The sequence below is a fragment of the Ctenocephalides felis genome, unplaced genomic scaffold (genome assembly GCF_003426905.1).
Source record: "Ctenocephalides felis isolate EL2017-DRISC unplaced genomic scaffold, ASM342690v1 CF-g0.4_SCAFFOLD_01170, whole genome shotgun sequence".
Lineage (NCBI taxonomy): Eukaryota > Metazoa > Arthropoda > Insecta > Siphonaptera > Pulicidae > Ctenocephalides > Ctenocephalides felis.
The window spans coordinates 81,431,200-81,443,790 of record NW_020537324.1 but is presented as its reverse complement, the minus strand read 5'-3'; the positions used below and the strand labels follow the sequence as shown (position 1 = coordinate 81,443,790).

General features: G+C 29.6%; 1 protein-coding gene across 1 annotated transcript in view; it reads right to left on the bottom strand.

The window, feature by feature from the left end:
* LOC113367766 (conserved oligomeric Golgi complex subunit 1) overlaps positions 1-12,591 on the bottom strand; it is a 52,775-nt gene that overhangs the window by 40,054 nt on the left and 130 nt on the right. The window contains exons 1-8 of the mRNA XM_026609346.1: positions 12,524-12,591; positions 12,035-12,345; positions 11,811-11,965; positions 9,509-9,846; positions 8,651-8,820; positions 5,582-6,101; positions 2,947-3,250; positions 734-1,174 (exon numbers count right to left, since the gene is read on the bottom strand). The exon at positions 12,524-12,591 is cut by the window's right edge and continues 130 nt beyond it. Coding sequence (XP_026465131.1) covers positions 734-1,174; positions 2,947-3,250; positions 5,582-6,101; positions 8,651-8,820; positions 9,509-9,846; positions 11,811-11,965; positions 12,035-12,345; positions 12,524-12,591 — 2,307 coding nt within the window. The remainder of the gene's footprint in view (positions 1-733; positions 1,175-2,946; positions 3,251-5,581; positions 6,102-8,650; positions 8,821-9,508; positions 9,847-11,810; positions 11,966-12,034; positions 12,346-12,523) is intronic.

The following is a 12,591-nucleotide window of genomic DNA, read 5'->3' as shown; positions in this document are numbered from 1 at the left end:
ATCATATTACATTATTATAATAAACTGTATTGTCTGTATCGATGTGTTAAATTAGCATAATCTCCAATATTTTAAAAATAATTTTTCTACACTAATTTAAGATCGGATACTTTGTTGAGATAAGAAATAAGTTACTATAATTGTTGAGTATTGTTATTTAAAACAATGTGATGTTTCTATAGTATTTTCAACTTCGAAACGTTTTCGAAAAATAATATTTTATAATTGTAATAAGAAGCAAAAATATTTAGTAATTATCATAATTATTATGTATAAAGTTTAAAAAAAAAAATATTACGCAGAGGAATCTGTATGATATAAAATATTTTGGCGCAAATATCACTTAAAAAACCGTTACATTTTTACAAAAGATCAAACAAACATCATTATCTACCAGTCCAATTCTATTTATTGTAACACGATATGAAGCCCTTTGGAAAGCAATAAATATTCAGTTTAATGACGAGTTGAGATAATATACGACATTTGTTTATCCTATAGAATCACTTGAAGATATAGCTGTTTATGCGATTATGGAATTTAAAGATAAATTTGTTCCGAAAAATTTAAACTTTAGTGTATTATGTATCAAATAGCGCTTATGTAAAATTACCGAAAATATTGGTATTTTTTGGGTAAATACCGGTAAAAATACCGCCGAAAAATCGGGCGGTTTACCGGTAATTCGGTATACCGGTATTGCATTCCCTAGTAAATAGGGTCCTGTTATTACCTGTGTTTTTTGAACAGCCCGTTTGATATTTCTTTGCAAATGCGGATAAAAAACATCGAAATCAAAAGGATCAATCAGTTTCTTCAAACTATCGCCCACATTTTGGAAACCAGGAACGTCTCTTGCACTTCCAGAAGTCAAGGTTTGCAGATATCTGACGTCGAAATAAAACTGCACAGCAGCCACTTGGTTAGACTTCAAATAACCAGCATCATCAGACGAATACACTTCGTAATTTTTAAGTATTTTAAGCGCCAAAGTTTTGATCAAATTCTTTCTGACCGAATTGGGCATCAAGTGTGGACCGACTTGTGCTATTTTGGCATTCGCTGAACAAAGTATGTTTTGTAAAGGAAACGAAGTGTGTGTTGGTATACGGATGTTCGATTCAATAATTTTGTCCTCATCATCTTTTTCCTGGATTGTCACGGTCTCCCATTGCTAAAAAATAATAGACATAGGGTAATAGATCCAAGAAATATGGACCGATTCTGCCGCATAACAGACAAATGTTATGGCAAGGCCATGTTACGTTCCAACTTGCATACATTATGCTACTGAATCGTACTGAATACTGTCGAAATGTCATGTGTATTTGGTGTGCATTCAGGCGTTTTACACATAAACTGCAACGTCACTCGTATGTTATGAAGCTGAGTCATAAAGACCCTGTTATCTAACATCATTTTTTAACTTCCCGAAGGAGAAGTTTATGTTTTCATCAAAAAATCCGATTCGCTAATTTTATGTTTTCTTGACGTTTCAAGCCATTCTGAATCGAATGAGACCAAATATGAAAAAAGTAAGTGTGTGTGTGTGTGTGCGTGTGAACAGATTTTTTGCCGTAAATCGACGATTTCTCGAAAACGATTGGGCCGATTTAAAAAATTTAAAAGCCACTCGATGTATCTCGATGAGGACTATCGTTTGTCAGTTTTGTGGGACGATCGGCCGAGACGTTTCTTTATAAATAGCAGAAAAGTGAAAAATTGTTCGTCCACGTTTTAGCCCGCAATTCTGAACCGATTATGAAAATTCAAAAACCGTTCGAAAGATATTGATTGGGAATCGCGCTGATTAGTTTTTGATAAAGATCGGCCAAGCCGTTTTCTTGTAATAACGTTAAAAAAAAAATCGACGATTTTTATGATTTTTTTTTTGACAGTAGATACCATAGTTTTCTAGATCATACTAAAATATTACTGCCCTACGACAACTCGGTTAGCTTTAAAAATTCGTCAAAGTTTGCAAAAATTAGTATCGTTTTTTTGGCATTTGTCAAAATTAAGACCTTTCATCGACGTTTTCTCAAAAACGCCTGAACCGATTTCAAAAATTTAAAAGCCATTTGATGTATTCGATGAGCACTATCGTTTGTCAGTTTTGTGCGACGATCTGCCAAGCCGTTTCTTTGTAATTTGAAAAAAGTGTTAAACTTTTCGTCCACATTTAAGCTCATCCTACCAAACCGATTTTAAAAAATCAAAAACTGTTCGAAAGATATTAGTTGGGAATGATACTGATTAGTTTTAGGTGAAAATCTACCGAGCCGTTTTCTTGTAATTAACCGTTGAAAAAAAAATTTAAGCCGATTTTTATGGAATTTTTTTGGCGATATATCATGGTCTTCTAGAACTTACTGTAATATTATGGTCTTACGAAGGGTAGTTTAATTTTAAAAATTAATCAAAGATTAAGAAAATGAGTAGTTTTTTTGACGTTTATTGAAATTAAAATTAGACGATTTACTTGGTACAACGATAGAGTAGTTGGTCTTGATGAACATACTAAACCATTAAAGCCCTACGGAAACTGATTCAATTATAAAAATTATTGATTTGTGAAAATTTACTTTTAGAAAATACTCCGAATTAACGTGTTAGTTCGTTTTTAATTACGTGTAATAAATCCACTGGGAATACTTTTAATCACTCATAAATTAATTTATTGATTAAGTCGATTATTCACACATATCGGGAAGTACATGTAACTTGCCTTAAGGCTAAAAACCAAACCAACTAGTTTGACATTTGTGCGATTTCTAGGTCAGATTTTCTATCTGACAACCTGAGAAATAAGTCTGAGTGCACAGCAACCACATGACATTTGTCAATATTTAGTATGGAAAGTTCTTCATAACATGGCCTTGCCATAACATTGGTCTGTTATTCGGGAGAATCAGTCCTTTACTTTATATCATTCTATTATCTTACTGATAATATTTTCAGCATGACGCGCGCACTCAATTCCTTCGGCATATTTTTATCCAAAGTGTTTTCTATGAAGTCGTTTACTGAATCCAACCAGCATTGCCAAAGTTTTACATCCAATGATGTTATATCATTGAATACGTGATTTGAAGGTGTTTCTTCGGTTTTATTCATGGATTCACTCTCGGTGTGTTTGTGAAAACATTGGGAAAGATTTGGACATAAGTACATCACTGAGTTTAGGTATCGAGATAGTGTTAGGCATGATTTTTCTTCAAGGTATTGTTTTTCTATGTGATCTAATAGACTGAAAGTGAAAATATGAAATATTGTAAATAATACTCTAAACTTGTGTTTATTATATATATATATATATATATATATGCATATATATATATATATATATATATATATATACTAGCTGACCCGGCAAACGTTGTTTTGCTACGTAAGGTATATCCTAAACAATTTCTAGAGAATCAAAATTATTTAATACTTTAAGTGTATAAGGATGTGTTGTTTAAATGCTCTATACAATGAGGTATTAAAAAAACAATAAACACCATCAGTTTGTCTATATTTTGTCAATACAACCAAACTGCAAGTTTTATACACTTTTTATAGAAAACATGGTATAACTCAATCCAAGTCTTTTTTGGTCTTTCGACTTATTGATTACGTTTCAAGTTTTTCTGATTCTTTTTGGATTCTGGATTTTGTGTATAATTGTAAATAATACTACTAAGTTTATCAAAAAAAATTCAAATTTCTGCGAGGAGAGATAGAAAATGAATTAAGTATTTCTTCTTTGACCTGCTTTTTGAAAAGTTTCAAGTAACATTCGATGAATTAAAGTAAATTTAATAAAAAGTATATATGTAGAGCAGGGCGAGGCACAAAGGTCCAATTTGACTTTGAGCAAATAATAATCATATTATAAAAATCAAACCAATTATATCACAACAAATAACACATTTCAAACAAACAATTATCTGACTACGTTCAGTAAAACTGCCAGCTACTTCATCATTGTAGAAATGTGCTTTTTTATGTCTTTCAAAAATTTGTTGTCAAGACCTTTTTACTTTATAGGCGGAATAACTTGGAACGGCCACGTTTAATATCTTATTTTAATTTTAAAGGTATTTTAATTTATTTTTTAAAGTTTAGAGTTTTAAAGATTTTTGAATATTATTGTTTCTTACTTTACTAATATAAATGAATTACAACTTAAATCTATGAAATTTAAAACTTATTTATTTTAATTATAAACTGCAATTTAACCTAACCAAAGAAATACATGATTTTAAATGATAAAAAAAATATATGATAAAGTTTGATTCAAGAAATTTCTGATGCAAGAAAGTCAGATATCTCAAATATTAAATCGGAATTGACTATGGATTAAGTTTCATTTTTAAATATTACTTAAACAATTTATAGTCATTTTTAGTCGAATTGAAATACATTTTCTTTTGCTATATTAAAATAAATACATTTTAATTTCAATTAATAATATTTAATGTAAGCCAATTATTAATCTAGAGTTAGATTTATTAGTTAACTTGAATTGAAGTTTATTTAGAGTTTGCTTGTTTAAAAATAATTTTGAACAAATTTCAGTAATTTTTAGTGAGACATAACTATTTTTGTTCTTGACTATAATATAAATCAATGTTATATTAAGTCTGTAATATTTAATGTTAGTCGATATTTAATCTATATTGAAATTTAATTAATTATAATTCCAATGTATAAATTTTAAAATAATTACATTTTTAACTAATACCAAAAAACTACCAACGGAAGAAAATACTTTTATTATGGATTTTCAAAGATTACCATTAGCAAAGTCATGAGAATCAGGGTTATACATCCTTTTTCCTCTTCTTTCAAATATTGTTGTTAAACAATGCTTAACTTTAGTGGTTTTCGACACATCGGTGGTGGACCCTTTTAACCCCGGACCTTCATATAATTCTATCTATTCTTCGATAAATTCTTCAAAATTATAACTGGGAAAATGTTATTCGGCAAAATATTCCCTTTGATCGATACCAAATTTAGGTTCTGAATTTAAATAATATGAATAAAAAATAATATAATCTTGAAAATGTTTTATAAATACCAATGAGTATATAATTATACAAATGAGATCTATCAGAGCACCGTGTTTGAGAAAAATATCCCAAAAAGTGCATTTTCATTTACTAACGTTCGTTTACTAACGTTTTTGTGTATAAATAAAACTGCAAATGAAACTACTTACTACTACTACTACTATTTAATCATAATTAAATAATATTCACGTAAAACATCGTATTAAACGTAATTGAACATCATCTGTCAAAAACGTTTAACATTTGACGTATTAGCCACCGTTCATTGTTTTATTCAAATTACGCTTCTACAAAAATTTTTAAATTAAAAATGTAAAGTTACTACGCGATTTTGAAATAATATCTCACCTTTCCGACAACTTATTGATTAGCACGAATTTTTCAAGTCTAAGACTGTGGCCAAATCGGTTTAGCCATTTTCGAGTTTTAGCGGGTTATTTTATCGAGAGCTCTATATATTATATATATATATATATATATATATATATATATATATATAATTATGTGTCTATAAATACCTTTTGATATTTTCCGTCGAGCAATCATGCAAAAACTTCAAAATCATCTTCCCATTATCATCCAGTTCCAAAAACCGATCACTTGCCAAATCATCTTTATGATACAAATAAAACAATACATCATCCAACAAAGTCTTTAGACATTTATCAAACATCCTGCACGATTTGATCATATCATTATCAAAACCGTACACATTGTTCAGGGTAAACTGATTATCAGTCTTTCCAATAACTTTCTTCGATAATTTTACACCTGAATCTTCTTCCGCTGGTTTATTATCAGTGATGTTTTCCAAGTAATTCCAAGCAACGACGTCTCTCTGGTTGTTAGAACTCTGTGATTTTTTTTGTACGATTTTTTTTATGTCCGTTTTTATGCAAGCGATGGCTTTTGTCCAGGTCAGATTTATGAGATGCTGGATGCGTTTTGTGAGCAGAGGCTGGTAGTATTGAACGAAGACGTTGGTCATGTCGGGAACGCTGAGTTTGGTGCAGATTTCTTGCCAGTTTGGAGGTTTTTCTAGAAGAGAAAGAACTAGGTGTAAGTGGCATTTAGCCTTGAGGCAAGTTAAAAGAACTCGATATGTGTAATAGCTGACTTAATCAAAATTGAGATTTATGAACCGATTCTGCCGCACAACAGACCAATGTTATGACAAGACTATGTTGTGAAGAACATTCCATACTAAATATTGACAAAAGCCATGAGGTTGCTATGCAGTCAGGCGTTTTTCTCAGGTTGTCAGATAGAAAACATAACCTAGAAACCTCACAAATGTCAACAAACGATGTTAGATAACAGGATCTTTCTGACTCAGGTTCATAACATGACGAGTGACGTTGCAGTTTATGTGTAAAACGCCTGAGTGCACAGAAAATACATGACAATTTGACAGTATTTAGTACGATTCAGTAGCATAATGTATGGAAGTCGGAGCGTAACATGGCCTTGCCATAACATTGGTCTGTTATGCGGCAGAATCGGAACATTAGATATTCAGATACAATTTTCAAATGTTGACTTCAAAAATAAAGTTTACGCTTTCACGAAAAACTTATCAATGCGATTTCCAATTGATATCTCTGAACAAATTCATGATATCTGTGATTATAATATTTATAGTGTTACATACGTAGTTCGAAATACAAATATTTTTTTATAATTATTAGCACTAACACTGAATCTTACTTTAGTAAGAATTAAGCAATATTTCAGCAAGATTTTTAGAAAGATGTTAGTAATATATTAAATTTGAAGAAAGTCGAAAAGAAGTTAAAAGCATGCTATATTCAAGTTAGAACCAATTTAGAATTTAATAAGACTCAAGTAAGAATTCAATTACAATTTAGCAAGAATTTAGTCAGAACCTAATAAGAATGTAATGCTAGATAGAATCTGATAAGTCCATTAATCATGTGAAGTTTTTAGGAGAAGGAGAGTTTTGACAAAAAATCACTTTGGGGAGAGGGGTATAGTAAGATATCATGTGTATTTATTTTTCACCTATTTTTTTTTAAAAAAATCCAAACATTTTCAAGAAAAATAAAAAAAATTACATTTTTTTCTTATAACTAAAGATACACTTGATGTGAGATAGGGAAGGATAGGGTTAATTTTTAATAGCACCACAAAAATCCTTCAAAATCGATCACGTGATTAATGAATGCCCTCTAATAGGAATATAATAAAAATATAATAATTTTTTTATAGAAAGAAACTCAGATTTAAAGAAATTCTGAAAAAAAATTGTGAAAAACTGAATAAGATTTTGACAAATACCTAATAAGATTCAGTCAGAACCCAATAATAATGTAATAAGTATTCAGCTAGAATGTAATAAAAATCTGATGGAAGAAAGTAATAATAATATAATAATATGATATAATATACTTCTTAAAACTCTGATTTAATAAGATTCTAAAAAAATCTTAATAACTCAGAAAGATTCTGGTTAAAGTTTACTAAAATTCTAATATTCAGTAAGAATTCAATTAGATTCTCTATTAAAAATATATGACAGAAATCTGGAATTCAAAAAACTCATGAGAATTTTGTAAGAATCTCGAATCTAATTAGAATATCTAATAATTGTAATAATGAAATAATAAGATTTTGGTTACAATTCAAGCAGATTGTGAATAATCAAGGTGATAAATCTTACCAGAAAGTATGAACTTTATGAGAATCTAGTAAAAATTTTAGAAGTAATTAGTATAGACCTAACAAACTAACTGATTCTGGTTAAAAGTTTCGGATTCCAGTCAGAGCCTAAAATTATTCAGGTTCAAAAATCGAAAAACTAGTGTCTAATAATAAATGAAAAATGTTATAAAAATTATGGAGTAATCTTAGAAGAATCTGGTTAGAATCTGATTAATATCCAGTCATCAACCATCTACAGTCTGCTAGTTAGAGAACATTTAAAATTTAGTTAGAATAAATTATTCTGGTGAGAAACTAATGGAAATATATTAAAAAACTTGAAAAAAATCTGTAGTAATTTTATAATAATCTATTTGGTATCTGATTAATATCTAGCAAGATTCAAGTTAGAACGTGATTAGAATCTAGTTCAATCTAAAATCTACTTAGGATAGCTAGAGTACATTTAAAATCAAGTTAGAATATAAGTATGAAAAGATATTGATGTTTTGAACGGATGTCGAGTTTTTAAACTCAATTAAAAAATGTGAGCTAGAATGTGAACAAAAAGTTTTACACTTTTCTGCTAATTCCGAAAAAACTTGGCTTGGCCGATCGTCTAACAAATCTAATCATGGCTTCTCCATATTGAGTTTAATAGAACGCTTTTTAAATTTGTGAAATCGGTGCACCCTTTATTGAAAAAACGTCTTAGAAAGGTCAAAAACACATACTTTTTCTAAATTCAGTCTCATTCAATTCAGAAATCGGTCAAGAAAACATAAAATTAGATATTGGCAAATCAGATTTTTTGACACAAACAAACTTCTTCTTCGTGAAATTAATAAATAAGCTGATTAATGGTATAAATGGTATGAAAGTAAATACAAATTACTATATTGTTTCAATCTTTTATTTCAACTCACCTATATCCGCCAACTTATGTCTGATTCCTTGCAAAGACTTCACAGAGTTCACCAAATTAATTAATTCAGCTAAATCTTTATTAACCCGGACTTCAACTTCTTGCAACCACTTTTTCATGGCTTGGTTCAATTCATTAGATGATAACGTATTATTAAAATCCATACTGGGCCTAGAAGATAATAATTAAAATATATATATATATATATATATATATATATACACCTAAGTCTGTTTTTACACGGTAGATTGGTTCCAGAAGAAGCCGTGTAAAAAAAACGTGTAAAAAAAGACATTGATCTTATACAAAAATGGGTGATTTGTTCCTAATCTCTAAAACCTATTAAAATTAGTGAAAAACAAGAATTTTTAAGAACAAGAATTCATGATTATTTTATTAAATCAAATATATATTGCTTATTTTCACAAGCATAGTAATTAATGATAAAAAAGATATGCACTCTAATCTTAAAAGTAATATAATAATATAATAATAATAATAATAATAATTGTTTGTACGCGCTAAAGGAGAATTCACTTAAATCTTTAAGCTAGTGTTCGCAAACTATCGATACTATCGATGGTTTCAGACGTTTTTCTTTCATAAATACTTTTTTGTGATATGAACATACTTCACAAAAATTAAATTTGACAAAAAAAATTTAAGTACATAAAATTTCAAATCGCGCTAAATGGAATAAAATCGTGTAAAAAAATTAAAAATATTCAATTTTCAAACCGTATTATATCAAAACCGTGCACAAAAAGACCGTGTAAAAACAGACTTAGGTGTATATATATATATATATATATATATATATATATATACTGGTAGTGAAAATTTATTATCATTTACCCACCTGAAGTGCAAAATATCATCTCCCAGCACTCTTTCAACAACCGCACTCTCCGAACTCAATTGTTTAATAACCGGCAACACATCCGATTTTAACATTTTATCAAATTCAACATTCACTAAGGGTTGAGGATTTCCAATAAAACATTCGTGAACCAATAGTAATGTATTGATTAATAAGTTTGCAGATTCCTGGACTTTTGTTTTGACATTGTACTGTTCGTTTTTCGGTTGCAAAATTTCATTCAGGGCTTCAATTCGCAGATTGATGAAAGTGTTCAGGATATTTGATAGGAGTTGATCTTGTAATAGACATAGGGTGCATATACAACAAACAGCGGTCTGAAATAATGATAAAAGCTAGTGGTGCATGGCATCGTGCCTTAAGGCAAATTGTCGGAACTTCCCGTACCGTAATTAAACATTTGAGGAATAAAAATAATAATTCAACAAAAATCCTATGAATAAATATTATAAAACTAGAATTTTCATTATTTGTTCCTTGTAGACAAAATATGAAACTTATTAGATAAGACGACGTTGTTTATATATGTTTGAATAAAATATATATAAACAATATCTATTTAAGCGGACTTATTAGAGGTAGAATGAACATTATTTTATATCAAATGCATCAATTTTTCGTTCGCGAAATATATGCACTGAGTTAACAAATTTAAATAGTTCATGTAGTATCAACAATACAAACATGAAAAGCATTAAATTTTGTTTTTTTAATATTATAGATGTGGGATTAGAACCCGATGGGTTTTAACTTTATTAACTATTAAACCGAACAAAAATTACGGTGACGCGCCAACCAACTCAGCTACAATGACATGCTCACGCGAAACGCTGTGATTTAATCAGAATTTCTGCACTTTTTGCACTATATCTTCGAAATGACTGGACCTGCCTATACCAAAAACTAATCAGTACGTCTCCACATCAATACGAATCGAATGTTTTTTGAATCATCCAAATCGGCCGATTTGTTCTCTCAGAACATGCCATTTTTTGCACTTTTTGCTCCGTATTTTCGAAACGGCTAGACCTACCTTCGCCAAAAACTACTCGGGACGTCTCCTTATGAATATGAATCGAAAGCTTTTTTTAACTTCCCTTCTTCTGTAATAACTCTCCCTTAGGGTAAGTTATTGTAATGGGCCGAAAATCGAAATTGAAAATTTTTACATTTCTCGACGTTTTGAAGGTTTCTGAACGTTTTGGCATACCCCAGAAAAAATGGATGTGTATGTGTGTGTATGTGTATTCGTGTATCAACCGAATTGAATGGTTCAAAAAACATTCGATTCCTATTGATAGGGAAAAGAGCTGATTAGTTTTTGGCAAAGGCAGGTCCAGCCGTTTCCGAGATACGGAGCAAAGACTGCAGAAAATAGAAATCGAGTAGAACGGAGTATCCGATTTGAATGAACAATTCAATTAGTTCTAATATAAAAAACATTCAATTAGTAACGATTGGGAGAAGTGTTTATTAGTTTTTAGCAAAGGCAGGCCCAGCCATTTCGAAGATACGAAGCTAAATATGTAAAAAATGGCAGTTTTTGAGAGAACTAAGCTTTCGATTTAAATGATTCAAAGAACTTTCTGCTTGTTTTAACAAAATAATTTATTTTGGAAAAAAATTTTTGTTCAAACTTTTTTTTTTCAAAAAAGAATTTTTTTGTATATCAAAAATAATTCAGATTTTATTTTTAATTCTGACTATAGTTCTAATATACTTTAAACAAATAATTTCAACTTTGCTATTCGGTTTATATAATTCTTATAAATATTAGACAATGTTACAATATTTATAATAATCTATTTGAAAACATTCAGTATTCCTCGAACATTTCGTTACGGTACGGGAAGTTCCAGCAATTTGCCTTAAGGCACGATGCCATACACCCCACTAGTTTTGTATTCAAATCGGTTGATCGGTGTTCCCGAAATAGTCGACAAAAATTTGTATCCGCAAGCACACACACACACACACTAAATGTATATTAATTGTTATCCACAAAGTATAATAATTGAATTTTTAAATTCTCTTAAAACTAATGTGTGGGCTTTATATTTAAAAAATAATTAATTAAATAAAATTATATAAAATAAAAATTCTGTCTTTTTTTCAAAATAGTCAATTTTGTTAAAAAATTTAAAATTTTTCAAAAATCTAATTTTCAAAAACAAATTTCTAATAATTAAAAAAAAAAATTTGATACAGGAAGTTCCAGCAATTTTCCTTAAGGCACAATAAGTTTGAGAATAAATGGTTAATAGTGATAAAACTATCATACCTCTGTTTTAATATCAGGACATTTCAGTGCTTCATTACAAGCATTTTTAATCGTCTCATTGAATGTAGAAATCATATTCCATTGTCTCTCAGCAAGCTTCATCCAATTAAATTTTTTATCTGATTGGACATCATCATTTACACGAAATTGTAGACCTAAAAAAATAGAAAATTAGGAAATAAATCGATATATATATATATATATATATATAATGATTTTCTTACCTGTGCTGATATGCCTCGCAAACAAATACAACTCCACAGCCCCCAAAAAATCTTCATTCTCAATAGCCGTCCAAATCTTTTCAGGCACAATAATTAATATATGTATTTGTGCAGCTACAGAATCCTGCGAGAAGTTCATGTGCGATCTGCTGCTGTTTCTCGAATTTGTTATTTGCAATTTAAAAAATCCAGTCCATTTAGATTTTTCACAAACTTCATTAATTTTGCTAACGTGTTGTATCACTTTGGATGCTGTTTGTTTCATCTCGGCTATTGTATCAGCAGCTAGGAGGAGATCACGGTAACGCTCCCTGGGAAATAAAAAATAAGTAATAATAATAATAACATAAGCCTTGAATTTGCCTTAAGGCAAGTTGCATGAACTTCCTGATATGTGTTTATAATCGACTTGATAAAAGTTGATATGTACTTTCACTAAAAACTTCAACTAATAATATATGTAATTATATTAATGTTACTATTTCTTACCCCACCATAGTTCGTAGTTCCTCACGCTTTTTCTCAATTTCATGTTGAAGCTTTATACGAACTTGTTC